The sequence below is a fragment of the Rhipicephalus microplus genome, chromosome 1, assembly GCF_043290135.1.
Source record: "Rhipicephalus microplus isolate Deutch F79 chromosome 1, USDA_Rmic, whole genome shotgun sequence".
In the NCBI taxonomy this organism is placed as follows: domain Eukaryota; kingdom Metazoa; phylum Arthropoda; class Arachnida; order Ixodida; family Ixodidae; genus Rhipicephalus; species Rhipicephalus microplus.
Genome location: NC_134700.1, coordinates 192,481,595 through 192,499,824, shown reverse-complemented (window position 1 = coordinate 192,499,824; position 18,230 = coordinate 192,481,595). Strand labels below are relative to the sequence as shown.

The window sequence follows — 18,230 nt, the reverse complement described above, 5'->3', positions numbered from 1 at the left end:
ATTACTTTGCTGCAGTCTCCGTGAGTGGAGGACATAAAGCACTCATATCCTGACAGCATGATTGAAGCACACAGGTTGGGTTCACAAATCACGATAATGGGGAAGTGGTTCACAAATACAAACTGTCTAAAGTCAGACATGCGCTACTTCAGTCCTCTGGCGTTCCACTGAAAGTCAGATGCATTCTTGACTTCCGCCCGAAACGACGGCGCCTCGCTGGCCATGGTTTTACCTTAGAGCTGCAAGCACCGGACTCAAGGTGTCCAGCACATGCAGTGCGGTCTGCGCAGCCGAAGTCTTCATATTACTCAGTAGGACACGCATGGTACTTATCAGCGATTGCAGCAAGCTTATCACTTGATCTTCATTCATCGCATCACTGGTTTGAGGGGTCGTCGAGGGCGGCGGGATTTGATGCAGCTCCGAAGTAGGTTGACGTCGTGGAAGAGAGGGCCACTGTTCGGAAGGTGCGACTGCTGTCCCTTTCTTCTGTTTGGCAGTATCCGTCTTCAGTGAGCTTGGTGTTTGGGGGTCAGCCTCTTTGATAGAGGATTACATCTCTCTATCGGTAGAGCCGTTTTTCCGTGATGGTCTTCGCCCACGACGCCGTCGTCGGCGTAGTGTAGCGGCAGCTTCCCTGTGCGTTGAATTGTCCCGCACCATACGCCTGAGTACCGCGTGCTCGTTTCGCACCCGCGGGCAATCGTTGGATGAGGCCTCATCAGCGCCGTGGCAGTTTGGACGTCGTAGCATGGTGGCACTGCAGGCGTTTTTTGAGTGAGACTCAGCGCAACGCGGACACACAACTTTGTTCTCACAGACACCTTTTACGTGTCCCATCTTGAAGCACTTGTAGCATTGCAGTGGCTTTGGTATGTAAGGACGCACTGAGTGGCGAACATGGCCAACTTGGACATACAAGGGAAGGCTGTCTCCCTCGAACACAAGCCTCAACAGCGTGAGTTGCCGAGTCTGGTAATGTGCGTGATGCGGGTGCCTTCAGTCGCTGGCTTTATTAGTATTGGCAGGTCATTAGCTGAGATGGAAAGATCCACATCATAAATGACGCCTACAGTGCCATTACAACCTGTAGCGACCATTGGTCGAACATTCACGTTGCCGATTTCTGTTATGTGCCGAAGGCTTTGCAGTGCGCTACGGTACATAACGTCTACAGCAAGGACATTCTTTCGTGCATTGATCCTCACGTCTTTGATCTCATTCGGTGCGGTTTCCTCGAGAAGCGCAGAAATAACTTGCCTGTTGAGGAGTCGCAAGTTAGATGCAGGGTCTTCGGGCATAAACAGCATGGTGTGCGGCCCCCGCTGTGGTGCAGTCTTTACGGTGGAAACACTTGCCGACAATGCCGTCCGCAGCAGTCTTCGTTTTGTAGATCGATTCATGACGACCGTGAAGTCATCATCCGATGACTCAAAGCCGTCCGAATACAAATCGGTTGCCTCACTGTCGGTGTCGCTCGACGCGTTGCTACGCTTCCTGGACGACGAAGTCCGGCAGGACGGTTGCACGCCTGGAACATTCTCAGGTGTGTCCTGAAGCATCACCGCAAAGGAGGGAGCGGCAGCTCCCAGGATTTCCAGGAAAATAAATTGAAAATACTGAGACACGGGCACAAGCGTTCTGTGAGAGAATCAATTCGTCGTCGTCCTCCCGAACCGGACTGAAGAGCCAATGAAGAGTACGGAAGGTGGTTTTACATATTTACAGAAAGAGATATCAAAACAGGAATCGACTCTGGCAGTCACCTGCCGCTTTTTCTCCTTTCGCAGTCGGGAATCATGCTGCCGGCAAACGGGATGTAACGAGTCCGTCGTGTCGCTGCTCGGGCTGACCACCCGCACTGTCTAACGGTGGTCTCATAGAAGTGTGGCAGTTTGGGCTTGTTGGTATGACATGACCATAGTTATAGCCCGAGAACAGAACGTCGACAAAATGTCCTTCGTGTCCTTCTTGTCTCTTTGTCATCGTTCTGTTCTCGTGTTATAACTACCATCGTAGTCGCAGGCCAGGCAACTCCAATGACATGTGCTTGGTCATCTGGCGTTGATTTGAGCATCGGTGACCTCTCAGCCAGAGACGCACAGCGTGGTGGTCCGAGGTCCATCTTCAGCGGAAACTCGATGTCATGGCTTCGTTGTACAAAGGCGTCACGTGTCGCGTTTCCGCGCCGACACAAGCGACCACAGTGCTGCACGGAGTAATTACAACCACGCACCTCCCAATACATGAAAAACTGCCAAGAGTCTTCGCGTTCCTCCTTATCGGCAGCTGCCTTTCTTCCGTTTCGGCACCCGTGAAAAAGGCAGGGTCACCGATTGCAACAACTTGCACCTAAACCTAAACACACGGGCCTCTAGCACTGTCGCCTCGAACGAAAAAACGGTCGCCGCGGCCGGGATCCAATTTCTCGACTTGCTGGTCAGCAGCCGAGTGCCTTATAGCTGCTGAACCACCATGGAGGGTCTCGGCCAATGGTAACAACACAATCCTTAGCAAGTTTGTTTGCTCAATTGGAGGTCCGTTTGAAAGAAACATAGGAGGAGTCAGAATATATTGGAATGTTTTTATTGTAACTAAAACAGGAGCAAGTTGTTCTCAGTCGTTTTACATTTCTGATAATTCAACCTAACGAAATAACAATCCACAAAGAAGCAGCAATGAAATTCTTAGCGAAAACTTTGGTCAAACGTGGAGACAAAGTGCAATGCCTGAGTAATGGCACGACAAACTAACTGTCCGACGGCTAATGAAAAAGTTCTAGACAGAATATAGACTCTTAAAGAGATTTTTATACAACCTACAGGCTGTCTAGACCCATTTTCGTAAAAGGAGTTTCATGGAGTGAAACTGGCAGGAAATCTTATCGTTTGCCACGGAGCAATGGCATGATTTTTCCCCTGAAACAAGGCATATCGGATGCTTGGCGACAAGAGTTATCTGAAAATACTTTAATGAATACAGGTTAAATTCTATTCCGAGCATACCATAATGTGTCTGTTTGCGGGCTACACAATCGCAATCTTTTAAAGTTAAATTCAGCACTTCATCTCAGTACGCCCTCACGAGAGGAACTCACCGTCACGTCATCGCCATTATGGATCATGCCAGGCAGAGTATTCGGGAAACACTCGCCTTCCTAAAGCACTAACCTCGGAGGCACCATGGCTTCTTTCTATGTAGCAAGCGCAACACTAAGACATCACTGTATTGCACCTCTGGGGTGACTAACACTTAAAATAATCCCTAATGCCAGTTTCATCGCCACTCCTTTTTGGACTGCATATATAACTCAGTCACGATACGTATTGCCGGGGTATAAAAGCACCGCTGCCACATTATAATCGCCAAAAAAAAAGGAAGCCCTACAAGGAAGCTGTGAGAGGGCTCATCGCGGCCGGCTTGGTGGTTTGACCGCAGTTGTTTTGAACGTGAAGCACACTCACTCGCCGCTGTCGTTCTCGCCTATTCGGTGGCACACACAAACAGGCGGGCTCTTGCTATTCTGCTCTACCCAACACCAAGTAAAAAAAACGAGTGAGAGGAAATGCAGCGATGTTAACCCGTTTGGTATAACCGGTATGCTACCCTGCACAGGAGGTAAGAGATGGGGGAGATTGAAAGATTAGAGAAAGAGAGAAGGAGCGCACACGCACACACACAACGTTACCGCGCCGAACGGCAGTCTTGTGCGGTATACGGCATTATTAAGAGCCTACAGCCGCTCATGCAAATCTTTTGTTCCTATATATTTCAGCAATGCCTTCTTAGCTTGAATTGTCGATAACGTTTCAGTGTGTCATTGGAGAATATTTTCTAGTGTCACTGTTCTGTTTTCAAGACAAGCGAGAGCGCATGAGAGGGATTGCTTTCGCACAGCGTAGCGAGGACAGTCGCACAAGATATGCTGCAATGTCTCATCGGTACCGCATGCGTTTCTCTCCGTATCAAGTCTGTTTGTCTTCTTGCCTTCCGTTTTCTTGTCCACTGTGTGCGCCTCAAAGTCTTTCCAAGAATGTCGCAAAGACTGTTTTGGGCCCTCAATATCAGAGACGAATGTGACTTCGTGAAAGCCACTCTTTGCCACAAGCGGCACAGCTGAGTGGACTCGTTTCAGCGGAGTTCAGTTGGTATTTGACATCGCCGGAGGGTGTTTATGTGGTGATGCTAATAGTTTTGGCTTCTTGAAGTATTCTGTGCTGAGTGCGAAACATATTTTGCGAGTCTTTTGCGAGATATCTTTTGCTAAGCATGGCAGTACCATCATACCTTAAAAGAGGTACCGTCTCTTCTTCGTCACCATCTAACGCGTGCGTAAATGCAAGGTGACGCGTTTCGCATAGGGCGGGAAGGGGGGGGGGACGCTGCAACATGGGACCGCTGTGGCAGTGTTGAAACAATTCAACATATTCTGTGTAAGTTCCCACAGGACTGTTAACAGAGACAGGCGTTTCGCAATAAGTTTGATGAGCTAAACGACCTTAATCTTTTGGAAGAACCAATCCTGCGCCATCGACCAGATCTAACGTCTCAAAAAAAGTCAGTGCAAGCGCTGCTGCGCTTCCTGCGTTCAAGTCGCCTCTCAGAAAAACCTTGATCTGAACGTCCTACATGTGTGTCCATGTATGTGTACGTGTCTTTTTTTCGAATGTTGTTAACATAACAGTGGCTAACATGCCTTTTTTGTAGGCCGCAGGTCTTTCCTAAAGTGTTATATTCTTGTGTTATATGCTTACTAGAACGTTTTTTCATAAAAATTATAATGGTCTCGAATTCCTCTTCGTTGGCGCAGTTTTTCCTTGCCACTACTACGCTTTCTGTTTCAAATGTGAAGCATTTCTTAGCGATCTGAGGAAACTTTGAGCACATCTATCTATCTATCTATCTATCTATCTATCTATCTATCTATCTATCTATCTATCTATCTATCTATCTATCTATCTATCTATCTATCTGTCTATCTATCTATCTCACTGCTAACGTCTGGGTGCACTCGTGATCATCCCCTTATTTTGGTGTGAAAAAAATAGCATTGGAAAGTAGGATGGTTTGACAAATATAACGCGCTGATCTAGACACGGATAATGTCCCAATCCCACCGCGTATACGCCGTAAAACAGTTGACGCCACACGGTGGCACTTCCACAAGAAATTGTATGTGCCACTAGTGATTGACACTTATTACGTGCCCAGGAACGTTGAGAACAGACATGGGCAATTTTAACGCATGAGCTTTAAAATATATATAAAGTCGGCAGCGATGAACTGACAAAAGCAAACCATGTGTCAGGGTTCCAGCAGGTATCGAACCCCAGCCTTCTGCGTAGAACTGAAGTATTCTTACCACAGAGCCTCGCTGGATTTCTGAACTACTTTAAAAACAGGCCCTGATGTTCCTGAAACGTATATTGTGACCATCGTGCTGGCTATCCAGCTTTATTGATGTCTCGTAATCATATCGTCTTTTCGTAATCTCACTTTCGTGTAACTTCAATTATGTATGTATTGACATATAACTAAAGTGTCACTGCAATTTTCACACGATACGAGGATTTTTTATCCTCGTATCTTCTCTGTCCACCTGACAGACAGAGAGCACGTAATTGATGTACAAGTTCTGAGCTCCTAAGTGCAAAGCTCCATTCCACTTCGGTGATGCGCTGAGAACTCTGTAATGAGGGGCACTGCCAGAGCACATGGTCAAACGTAGACGTGCTGCCACAATGGGAGCATGTTGCATCAATCCTTCAATGAGCTGGTTGTGGGAATGAAGACTGGGTTATGACAAGGTTTGAACCATGCATGTGGAGGGCAGAAAGCTGTGCTTTTGACAGCTTCGCACGAGGAAAGGGGAAGGCCCTTCTGTTCAGCTAGCAGATGATTAATAATCCATTGCATCAGAAAGTTAAGGTGTCTGCTGTCATAGCACCCCTTAGCATACTCTTTGAAGGAACATTCGTGACTGACGACAGCAAGGGACGTTAAGCCAACTCCCACCGTGATTCCCAACTTCCAACTGCCACCGTGAGCAGAAAATAGCTTCTAAATTCTGATATAACATACTCAAGATGGCACTTTCGTTGAGATATGGCAAAGTCACTGTGCAGCACTTAGTGCTCTTCAAATTATCGTTTTGACGTCATCGTCACCATCTCATTCTGTTATCGGCAATGCAGGGAATTTACGAGCGCAGATGTATGTATCGCTTCCAAACACACGAGGTGCATTCCGCTGAAAAAAACAATGAAAGCATTCACGCAGGGCTTTTAGTGTCCACGTTGCTTGTATATTTGATTTATTTTCTAAATATAACGCGCATGTCTAAAAGGCTTGCTTACGAAGCGTGCGCATTGGGAACAAATGTTGGCGCCAAGCTTTCCGTACTTCATGCGCCTAACGAGGAGCTTCAGTGCCCAGGCTCCCAATATGTTTGCGTAAGCGATTTCTTGTGTTCATTTGCGTTATAATATATTCGAATGCGGCTTTTTAAACAGAAGAAATTTAGGAGATGTCCAGATAAAAACATGTGGCCCCAACAGCTAGGAGTCCCCGGCATTACTGAATCAACCTATAGCAGCACTTTCAACTCTTCGCTTCATTTACTCTGCGATGGAGCTACGTACAGCCGCATTCTTTTTTAAGATACTGTATCTAGAATTTTGCGCATGTACGGTAACATGGTACCCATTTTCTTGTTTAGCTGCTGTGTATATGCACTGGCTTGACAGGAAGAAACATGAAACTCCAGGCTATAGTTATCTAGCAATTCACTGCGTGCTGTCTACATCACCAACAGGTATCTGTCAGTGTCATATAAGACCCCTCCATTACGCTTCCACCAGCTGAAGTCCCATCACGCAAGAAGCGAAGCACCATGCCAGCTGTAAGTCTGACGTGCCCAGCGAGAATTCAGTTGTGCTGCTCTGATTCAAACGAAACCATCTTATGGTTTTGTCGCTCAATCCAAGGCATGGGCGCATATGACTTTCTGCCCCGTAGGTGATGCGTTCTTTCAGCAGAGCTCTTGAACTTGCGCAGTAACGTCATTCAGATGTGCAATCTTTTCAATGGTACATCTACTCCGTGCATCAAACCTAAGCAGCATCTTGCCGTCTTTGTTCAGGGCACTCACCAATAGTTCTTGTTGGTAGGATAATCCTTCAGTTACTGTTTGAAGTAAATCTCACACCTTCACTACTATTACCTCCTCTCCGTGTTGTTAAATCCTTTTATTGGGGTTTCAGAATAATTATGATTTGGGCCTGTATTCATAAATTAGCGTCTGTTAATAAACAGGATGAGATTTCTATCATTGATAACGATTCACTTTTATTTAGCCAGCTTCGGAGGAGGACTAACAGGAAAGAAAAGGAAATCAAGGAAGTCAACGAGACGTACACTCAGAGTTCTATGAAGGCTTTCGTTTACAAACAGACGGAAGTAAAAGCATATTTAAGCATAACCTTAGTGCTGGACAAGCCATTAGTGAAAACATCAATCTAATGGAAATCAGTGCTTATGAATGGCAAGCTTTGTGAATATGGTCACTGGATCCTTGGCGTGATTATCAGTCATTTCCAGCCAACAGAGTGAACTCGCCTGAAAGTTATATAATCTTGAGTGCGCGTAGATTCACACTTAGATCTCATTAGAGTTGGGCGCTCCATATTAAGGCATGTTAGCCACTTGATTAAAATTAATCTAAGATTTGTACTTTTTAGCACTCTTGTGTTAATGATGCATAGCACCCTTGTGTTAATGATGTTAATGATGCACTTGAATGATGCATAGTTTCAGAGATAACCACAGTGACAAAGTCTATGCCAAGTATAGTATTTTTACGCTTTGCAAGACTTCATAAGTTTCAATGGGGTAATAAGAAATTACTACCATGGAGTATGTTTCACGCAAACGAATATTTTAGCATTGATGCCAGGGATGCAAATCTTTGGTTTCATGCCGTGAAAGAACTACGTAGCAAGTTCAACAGTGGTTTCGAGCAGGAGGAAGAGGGTTCACCTCGCAAACGTGGTCTGACTTCACAACTACTAACAGAACAAATTAAGAAAAGACAAACCGGTCTAGACTGACTTGAGTTGCGATAGCAGCACTAAAACTGACCCTCTCTTCCGGGCAGCCAATGCCTTTTTCCCTCTGCGTCGCGCCCTGAGGGCACTTCCGTGAGTCGAACCTGTGGTAAAGTCAAAAGGCACAAAACAGTCTCGCTAAGCCGTTCGTCTTGCACTGCACGGTGGAGCTTAAGAACTGTGCGTACCACCGCAAAACGCATGCAATTTTTTTTTTCACTGGAGCCCTCAGCAGCCTTCGAGAGGACGTCGCGCTGTGCCCGGAATGTCGCATGTACGTGCTATCTTTCTTCGTGCGTCACTTCGTAGACAGAAGAGGAAAGCAAACAAATGAAGTCTTAAGACCCATCCCATTTGTGGACATCGTGACAGGGTAACCCCCAGTTATGCGAGCTTTGGTGAAGCCAGCGAGAAAATGAAAGCTCTTGGGTAAGGTCTTGGGCAAACGGCACGAGCGTGATGCTCCAAGCATCTCAATAGCAATCGCAGCGGGGCAACTATACCACCCGCCGAAGGAGGGGCATCAGTGGCATCAAGAGAGTCGGTGTCGTGCTGGCGGCGCGGAACTGCGGCCACCGTCTGTGCAGCGTGGTTCCGTGGTGGCAGCGCTCTGCCAGAGCCGGTTTAGCTCGGACCGGGCGTCCGGCTGTGCTTCGCCGGCTGCCGGTGCATGCGGAGCCCCCCCAATCGTTGGGCGACGCAACGCAATGCTGCCGATACTCCGGATGCTTTGACAGAGGAGGAGCCTCTTCTCTACCTTTCCCTGGCGGTCGACGACCTTCGTGGCTGCTGGAGCGCCGAATACCGGATGGGCCGAGTTGGCGGCGCAGGGGTCCCCAGGCGCTCCACTGCACGTCATCCCCGACGGCAAGGTCGGCCACCACAGGAGCAGCCGGCAGTGACTCCGCGTGAACCACCGCGTCTTTGGGTGAGTACTCTGCACTGTGGCCCCTTCATGTGCGCATCTTTGGCATTCTGTCATCAAACGATCGGCCCTTGGTACCTCCGCTCCCGTGATCTCGGGACTATAAGAACTCTGAGAAAGCCATCATGCGGCACTTATCGATCGCGGCATGTTGTGCCTCTGATTGAGGCCTGTGTAATGAATGGCATTAATTAAGCACCTTTCTTTACGTATCAAGCATGTCTTGATAAGTGCTGTTCTTTCTACTACTTCGCTACTTTAGGTGTATTCAGCAAAACGCTTGTGAATTGAACCTGCTGTTTGGTGGTAAATGTTTACGTGTGGTTCGCGGCGTCATCGTTATTTCCGACAACGTAGTCTCGGTCATTCAAGCCAACTCGAGGTGCAATGATCAATGCCGAGTTTGAGCACGATATCACCCACCGCTTACTGACATCCTGTGTGTGGAAGCACTTAGCTCCTGCTATTACTGATCTGATAAGCAAGTAAGCGATATGTTAAACCAGAGCACCCCCTTGGCTGCTAAAAAGAGTAATATGGCCGAACATGTCAGAAAAAAGAAGTCAAAAGGAAAGGTCAATGACGGTACTACGTACCTTCTGAATGCTTTCACAGATTTTACGCTCAAGGTAAACGGCTCTCGAGAACAGCGGAATGATCTAATTCGCAGAACTTCGCTTGCTTGACGCATCGTATTGTAGCCCGGTATTTAACTTTGTCTCGTCCCGCATTTGAACCTCCCAATTTTATTTTTTCATTTGTCGGCATTTAAAAGAGTGAACAGAGAATTAAATGCATCGCATTGACCTGAGGACCGAAACTCGATGATCTGAATATACGTCTATACTCAGCGTAGGTGTCATAATAATGCTAGTTATTTTCTTTAGTTTGCACTACCAAACGTGAATTAAATGTTGCTCGCTAGAGAAACGTTGAGCAATTTTGGGGAAAACGCAAAATCCGCGTATGGCAATGTCAACAACGCAAGATACTTAATTTGGAAACTTGGAAGCGCTGGAAGAATACTCCAAGAACACATCACAAAAAGAAACAAGGTCGGTGACCATAGAAGACGGGGTGCGTGTGTCCCCTTCTTTGGCCCCGCGTTCTATTGCGCTGTGTTATTTCCAATGCAACATGGTCATCACTTCATTAAACACTGTCTAAATCATTTATTAAATAACACCAGAGGACCCACATACGGTTCACCACTTTATCTGCTGAAAAAGTCAACTGATTTGAGTAAACATGAGCAGCCCGGGTCATTGAATGTCACGTTACAAAAAAAAATGTGCTGCATAGAACACTGCCTATTCAGGCTAGCTGGTAGTCTAAAGCCACGGGAAATATCGGCTTCATGTCGGTTCACACGGAGTTGCACGTGATAGAGTTGACTTCCAATGCATGGAGAAATAGCATGAAATAAAGTTACCTGTACGCATGGTTGTCGGCAGGACGTTTTCTGCGGTGGTGTAAACAAGTATTGGAAGGGTAAATTACTGCTGTGGCTTGGGTGAGTCTTGGGTGCTGATGAGGTGATTTGATCTGATCGATTGATGTGTGGGGTTTAGCGTCCCAAAACCACCATATGATTAAGTGATGAACTGAGGGTGGTGAGGCTTGACGGCGGCAAGTGTCCCTTTCGCACCCTCTGCCGATGCCCATGTCGTACGTAATATTGATGTGTGTGAATTAGCGAAATGGTGGTATAAAGCATGTTAACCAATAGCCGCCACCGAGATACATCACATCTAGTAAAGTTAGTACACTGCAAGGTTTGCAGCTCTCATGGTTTTTGGTCGACAATGGAGCAGGTCTGAATTGGAAATCAATCCTACCGAAGTGTAAGAAAAATACGCCCACCTGTCCATTGTTTACGCAAGCTTTGCCACTAGGGAATGGTAGTGCGTATACCATTATGGTTCGCTTGCGTCGACTCGCTTCGTAAACCAGTGCAGCTCTAAGCACCGAAAATGCCCTTCTGAAATGCTGCGTTATATTTTTCTTTGTTCGAAATCAAACATCACATCGAAAGACCTTCAGTGGTTTGTTATCTTTTTCTTTTCAGAGTAAAGTAACAGATCTCTAATTGCACGGTATGAAAACAAGACTTCTGCACCTTTTGATCTCTTGGTCATGGCTCTTGGGAACTGTCACCTGCACAAACTGTAAGTAGTAATCGATACGACCTGTTGCTTCTTAACATCGCACGAGAAACTGTTAGTTAGATAAAGCAATGTGTAAAAAAAGAATAAAACAAAAGAAGGAAAACAGTTGGGAGTAATTTTACGTAGAGTTATTGCCGCCTGACCCTATGAAACTTTCATTTCTCCTGCACTTTGTTTTTATCGTCTCAAACCGGGGAATCGAAAGCGAAGTGATCAAATTCATTCAATTAACTTTCTTTCTTAATAAATACCCAGCACTGTTCCTTGTACGAACACATAGGACCGTTTCACGAAAAAGAAGAACACAGTAGTTGCCGGAAATGTGACTGAAAGAAGCACTGCATAAATTCAAGCAGCCGCCGCTCTGGTGTAGTGGCTAGGGTGTTCGACTGCTGACCCGGAAGACATAATTTCGATCCAGGCCACAGCGGCTGCACTTTGATGAAGACGAAATGATAAAAGCCGGTGAACTTGCAGACTGTAACATATAAGTACACGTTTAGGAACTCCAGGTGGCCGATACTTTCGTAGTGTTCGCCTAAAGCGTGCGCTATTGTCGTATCATAGTTTCGACCTGTGTAACGCATCAATTATCAATAAACTTAATCAGAAGGAATGGAAATACAGCTTACTTGCGTACATAGTTACTCAACAGTGACTTGGCCACGTACGGCCGGTCTGAGCGGGGAAACGTTCATTTTCGAAGCAGTGCAAAAGTTTCGAGAGCAACGGAAATAGACGCGGCCGTTCTGTGCACGTATAAAAACTCGTATCATTCGTAACCTCGCGGTTTAAAATTTGACCACGTTGTACTCGTGGTATGACAAAGGCGGAAAGAGTGCTTGCGTCACGGCCCGTGTATTTCAACGCTTTGGTGAAAATCGTAACACTGGGCCTTCTGCAGCAACCGACGACGGCTCAAGCCTCCGAATCCAGAGGCAAAACAATGGCAGTACCAGCCGAAAAAATCCAGGACGCATCGTTTGCTACTACAGTGCTTGGGCGCTGTACCGACCGGAACCAATGAATTACGACATCGAGGACATACCGCTGGACAAGTGCACACATCTTATCTATGCCTTTGTCGGTCTCAGCAACCAGACGTGGGAGCTCTTCAGCATTGACCCGGAGTACGACTTCAACAAGGGTGAGCCATATAGACACAATTCAGAGCACTATCAGGACCTGAATACAAGCGTTAATGTATGTACGGTAACCTTCCCATGGGCCAATGCGTTTGCGATTATGAGGTGACCACACTTGCTATGCAGTCATACAAGAAAGTCTAAGGCAATTGTGCGCCCAATACTGCTCCTTGGTGCACCTTGTTTTATCGCTTCTGTAATAACATTCGCTAGTTGAACATATTCAAACGTGTGCTTCGGGACACGGCTAAATGAACGTTAGCTGCTGTACCCACCTACACAGTTATTTTGCAAATACAAAGTTGGTTTTTGCTCCCTCTAGGTACATGCCAAGTCTATAAAAATCACCCAATAACGCTTGATATTCGCTGATATACTCGCATTGCTACTTTGTTAGAAAGTTCTGTTAGCACAAAGGTAAGCCCACCGTATAGTCGTTACGATCATTCAAAAATAACAAATCTAATTTGGAGTATATTGAACCCAACTGACCCTCATGAATCTAGCACGTTGCCCTTGCTACTACTAGCGGTTTTGAGACTAATACATGGCCTCCACATACAATAACGTTAACTAGTTGAAGAATTTGATCAGTTCTCAAAAGTATAATCCAACATAGTGACCCTAATCACACGTCTAAGAGTCTCCTTCATTTCCTCTGCTTGGACGACAGCACTCCTTTGATTATGTTCAGCGCGGCCCCAATGTTACAGTGGCTTCCCCGCAAAATATATTTAGGCACTGCGCCGTGCTCCCGACTGGGCTGCAGAAATTAGGTGCCTTTCTCATCTTATAACAACTACCACCACCATAAAAATATATTTACCTCACCACTAGTGTCTAAAACTCACAACTATTAGTGAAGAAGTTATCAGCCGCACTGACGTGCGCACAACTTCAAAGACGATTGATGCGATCGCGTGTGTGTGTTTTTCCGCGAAACGCAGGTGGATACCGGCGGTTCACGGCGCTGCGCAAAAAGAACCCGCAGCTGAAAACTCTCCTCGCGGTCGGCGGTTGGGCCGAAGGCGGTAAGAAGTATTCGGAGATGGTCAGCACCACGGGCCGCCGGCACACGTTTATCAATAGCGCTCTCAAGTGGGTACAGACGTATGGTTTCGACGGCTTCGACCTCGACTGGGAATACCCAGGTGCCTACGACCGTGGCGGTGCCTACTCGGACAAGGCCAACTTTCTCCTGTTGGTCAGGGTACGAGCGCAGTCATCAGCTATTTTGAGCCCCTGCATGTCGGAGGGGCGTTCGGATGTTTGGTGTACGGTTAAAAGTGTGTCTCGGTAGCGAGCTGTTGTCTCACACATCATATTGGATTATTATTTATCCTTCTCTCTTATATATAAAAAGACAACTCTGCTTCACAACTACGCGATAAGGAGATCAAAAACGAATGCAAGAGCGATACAGTGAGATCAGCATTATATAGTTGTCTATCTTAATAGTCAAGACTGTCACTACAACGATGATATTCAAAGTTCATTGCATAGATTTAGGGTCAGTTTGATGACTAACAGAAAGCTTTAAAAAGAAATCCATACATAATTTTCATTACTTAAAATAAAAAGTACGAAAGACCAACTCGCCAACACTGGGTAGATCACAGTCGTCAAAAGGTGGCCCTTATGTTGACATCCACTCAGATAACCTCCAAGGCTGTTTAACGACTATGGTAAAGGTTTAACTTAAAACTATAACTTTCAATCATCGATGCGCTATGACAGCATGTGTCTGTATAACTCTGCTTTCTATGCATAAGACCAAAGTGGAGGAAGTAATAACACGTACAGTACGCTTCCTATAAGGCTTAATCAGGACTTCGTACATGTTTCTTCACCTTGAATCCCGCTCTTTAGAGTCCGGAATATACTTTCCAAGACTAAACAAGCTAACGTGAAGTGTTTAGTGATACGATAATTGTATTGGTTTAGCACCACTTTAGCACGAAAATGTTTTATGTCGGGTTCCACCAAAACTTCAGCGACGCATTTCCGTCATGAAATCAACGCGAAAAATACGCACGATCAGAAAGCAAAGGAAAAGTTCCGTCAACGTGAGTCGAACCTGCGACTTTTCAGTGCGTAGCTACAAAGGCCAGGCACACTACCAACTGTGCCAAGGCCACATACTATATAAGATTTACCGGCCTTTTATATTGAACACTGTCATTTCACCGTGCCCATGGTAAAGCGAAGTAATGCAGCGTGATTCATGCCCTTGTCTTTCACGGTTAGTTCAACGCGTTCTTTTACGTGGTCATCCCATTCAGGGCGTTTACAATACGAAAAGCGCAATATTGGCGATGCATTAACACAGTGCCATGTAGCGACATTCCCACTAGCTTAGGTCTCGCTTATAGCACCCATTCATACGAAAAATAGCTCTGCAGTGCCTGGCTGTAACTTCGCGTTTCCTACTTACGCTCGCCTCATGAAAAGTCACGGCTGGCATACAGCCAAGATACGACGTGCGTTGCGTTTCTCTCTATAGTGCGGCGGTGGCGATCAGTAGTCTAACATGCTGCCAGCAGGCGACCTTAACCCACGCTCAGCGTCCCTTCAGGGACGGCTCTCCTGACAATCACACCACTTTCTCTTGATTCCGCTCTCACCGTTAACTACTACAGCTACAGCAAGCTATGACAACAAGAGTTTGTTTAATCACTGATCATAGATCATATTCTTAGAAATGCAGATGTATCATTAAGCGTCCACGTGGATACATTCAGGATTAATGATGCAAGCGTCCTTTCACTGTTTCCAAACAGAGTGCCTTGATGGCTTTCGGTTTCATCATTGGATGTGCCCTAATATCATCGGTGGGCAAGAAAAGCTTTAGAAAATAGCCTGCTGATTTTCTACACTTTCTTTCCCTTATTTCGCAAAATATATTCAAATAAATCTTCTTTTGAGGTACATAAAAATTACAAGAGGTTGCCTTGAATTTTACGTACGTTCCTTTTATCTGAAAATCTAAAGAGAGACATTTTTTTCCATTTGAAAGGAAATTGAAAATGTGCTTTCATTTTCGACAGTAGGAGCTGGTAAATGAGGTGACCAGGAGATTTCTAGGGTACAACGCTTGTGACCTTGAAACCGTCTATACCAATGTACAGTGAAGATTTAGCTACTTCTGTGGGAACTTTCACTTTTGTGTTATACCCATTGTAGTGACGGAAGGTTCAACCATGTTTTGTGTGTGTGCTTGTTGCGAGTGTTGTTTAAAAACGTTGTGCAGCAAGCAGCACTTATTCTAAGTAATCAAATTCTTTTGAAATTAAGTTGTACTCTCTTGAAAGGATTTCTCAAAAGCACAAGGTATGGCCTAAGTACTTATGCAGGTTGATTCGTACAGTAAGCACAAAGACCGGTAGGGTTTACTTTGGCTCTATTAGCGAAGCACTGAAGACAGCGTACGATGTTCCATAGTATAGTACCTATAGTACTCTAAATCGTTACCCACTTTTTCTAAACACGATGTTTATGAGGTCTGCTTTGTCATCTTTAAAACCTATGTCTAGCACGGAAATGTTTGGTTGAAGTGCAATTGATGCTATCTGTCTTCGTTAACTTTTTCAGGAATTAAGGTCCGTCTTCAACCAATACAAGTTGCTATTGACAGCGGCTGTGCCAGTTGCTAAGTTCCGTCTGCAAGAAGGTTACGAAGTGGCAGAGCTTGGAGAGTAAGTGTATTTTTAACTGTCCCCATCGGCATATCATTCAAGAAAATGATTTTTCCTCACTTTTTCCGAATATGCGTATGAGAACATTTATTCAACATTAGTATCTCCTAAGAAATTTTTAAAATGGCACTTTCCAAGGTAACGAAGTATTGAACCGTCATCTGTCTAATTTTTTTTTCATTTTCAGGCTTCTGGACTGGATAAATGTTATGACTTATGATCTTCGTGGAAATTGGGCTGGATTTACGGACGTCCACAGTCCCCTATTCAGAAGGTCGTTTGATGAATGGGCTTACGAGAAGCTTAATGTTGTAAGTGCTGTGCCATGTGAAGTCTTATTTGCTTATTTATTAACATTAAGCAAAAAAATGTTTAATGTAAACATTGTCGGAACGATAGACTTATTCTTTGCGATCCGTTTTTCTTTATTAGAAAAATAATTATTTTGCTCCTAATCGATAATCGCGTGGGTGCACAATTACGTCCGCCACGCGTTACTCCGCATCGGTTTACCTGAACAATTTGCATTGGTTTAATTTCTAACTACAGTTCAAGAATCGAGCATGGTCTCAGTCATTAACGAAGCTAAATACGGATGCGAATACTGAGTAATGATCACTGCTTGTGAAAAATAATTATTATTGCCAATTCCTGAATATTCATTTTTACCAAGCATTTTTCGCCAAATCTCAGAAATATCTTTACTTAACTGTGGTTGGAGATGCTACATCTAGAACTTGAAGACCAATAACAAACGTATACTGCACTTCATCTAAGACGGGAGTAGTGATTTTCAAATAGGACAAATAAAGAGACGTGTGAGCCCCTCAAATGTTTGTATCACAGTGCGACACTTCAGCAGTAACTCAGGAGTGAAGAGAAAACAAGGGATTAAAAGAGAGAGATGTGCAGATGGGGAGAAAAGTAAAAGATTGGGAGACAGTCAGAGAAGTCTGTGAACGGGGCCCCGATCGGCAAGCGGTCATCGAAGAGATGCCATCGTCAGTCACGAAATCCGCCGAGCGTTTCCTTCATCTAAGGAACCCTCTCACACCACCGTGCATCCTTAAGTTATTGATTTATTCTTTTCAACACGCCGTGGCGTACATCTCCAAACAAGAATCAATTTTTAAATTACCAAGCCACACTTCATTAGAGATGCACAAGGTTGGATGAGGTATCCGACAGCGCTATCGAAGTTTGCCTCCCAATAACCTTGTCTCTCTGTTTTTATTAAAATGTTCCTGTAGTTCAATAAAAGTTCAGTGATGATTTTAATAAGATATTCTGTTCTTACTGAAAAGTCCGTAAAGTTGCATTAAACATCACTTATGATTTTGATAGAGTAATGATTACGTCATTGTTATTGCAGCACGATGGCCTACAACTGTGGATGAGCCTGGGAGCTCCGCGGGAGAAACTGGTTGTAGGCGTTCCTTTCTATGGCAGGACTTACACGTTGAGTGACAAGTCGAATACGGGACTTAGGGCTTACATCAACAAAGAAAAGAACGGCGGCATTCCAGGCCCGTACACGAACGCTACTGGCTTTCTCGCTTACTATGAGGTACGTGAAGAAATCTCTGTACTGCTCACTGCCAAAGTATGCATCCAGTGCCATAACCTATAGAAAGACCAGAACCGAGATAATTGCTGCTCATTAACAGCACATGTTCGTTCATCTATTACCTACATAAATCATTAGAAGCTCAATCAAAGCTTTCATTTTATATTTCACAGATCTGTCCACATGTGAACTCTGGAACATGGACGAAGAAGTTTGACGATGTGGGCAAGTGTCCATATGCCTACTATGACAACCAGTGGATCGGCTACGAGGATCCTGAAAGTATTTCCATAAAGGTATTACCTAATATTGAAGTCCGTAACATTCGACATAGTAACAATATATGAATGTCAAGACAGCTTTATCCTTTTAACAACCAATATAAGCTTACGCTAAAACAATCATAATTTGCCTTCAGCAAAGAATGAACCACTTGTCAAGTTTAAAGATTACTTGGGATAATCCTATCTTCAATTTGTATGACTGTTTGTACACTCAGAACTGTAATTCTGGCAGACCATAAATGCGTCCCGACGCATCAAAATTCAACTTTTCACATGACTGGATCGCGCTACTCCTCTAACCAGCAGAGTATTTCAAGTAGCTCACAATATTCCTCTTGACA

The 18,230-nt window shown here is 45.0% G+C and overlaps 2 protein-coding genes across 5 annotated transcripts in view; one reads left to right on the top strand and one right to left on the bottom strand.

Moving 5' to 3' along the window:
* The window catches only part of LOC119178401 (uncharacterized), a 144,116-nt gene that overhangs the window by 37,745 nt on the left and 88,141 nt on the right, over nt 1-18,230 (bottom strand). The window lies entirely within an intron of this gene.
* Nucleotides 8,893-18,230, top strand: part of LOC119178524 (putative chitinase 10) — a 92,184-nt gene continuing 82,846 nt past the window's right edge. The window contains exons 1-8 of the mRNA XM_075872709.1: nt 8,893-9,033; nt 11,099-11,198; nt 12,103-12,345; nt 13,291-13,553; nt 15,935-16,038; nt 16,226-16,349; nt 17,411-17,605; nt 17,779-17,901. Coding sequence (XP_075728824.1) covers nt 11,129-11,198; nt 12,103-12,345; nt 13,291-13,553; nt 15,935-16,038; nt 16,226-16,349; nt 17,411-17,605; nt 17,779-17,901 — 1,122 coding nt within the window. The 5' untranslated portion in view covers nt 8,893-9,033; nt 11,099-11,128. The remainder of the gene's footprint in view (nt 9,034-11,098; nt 11,199-12,102; nt 12,346-13,290; nt 13,554-15,934; nt 16,039-16,225; nt 16,350-17,410; nt 17,606-17,778; nt 17,902-18,230) is intronic.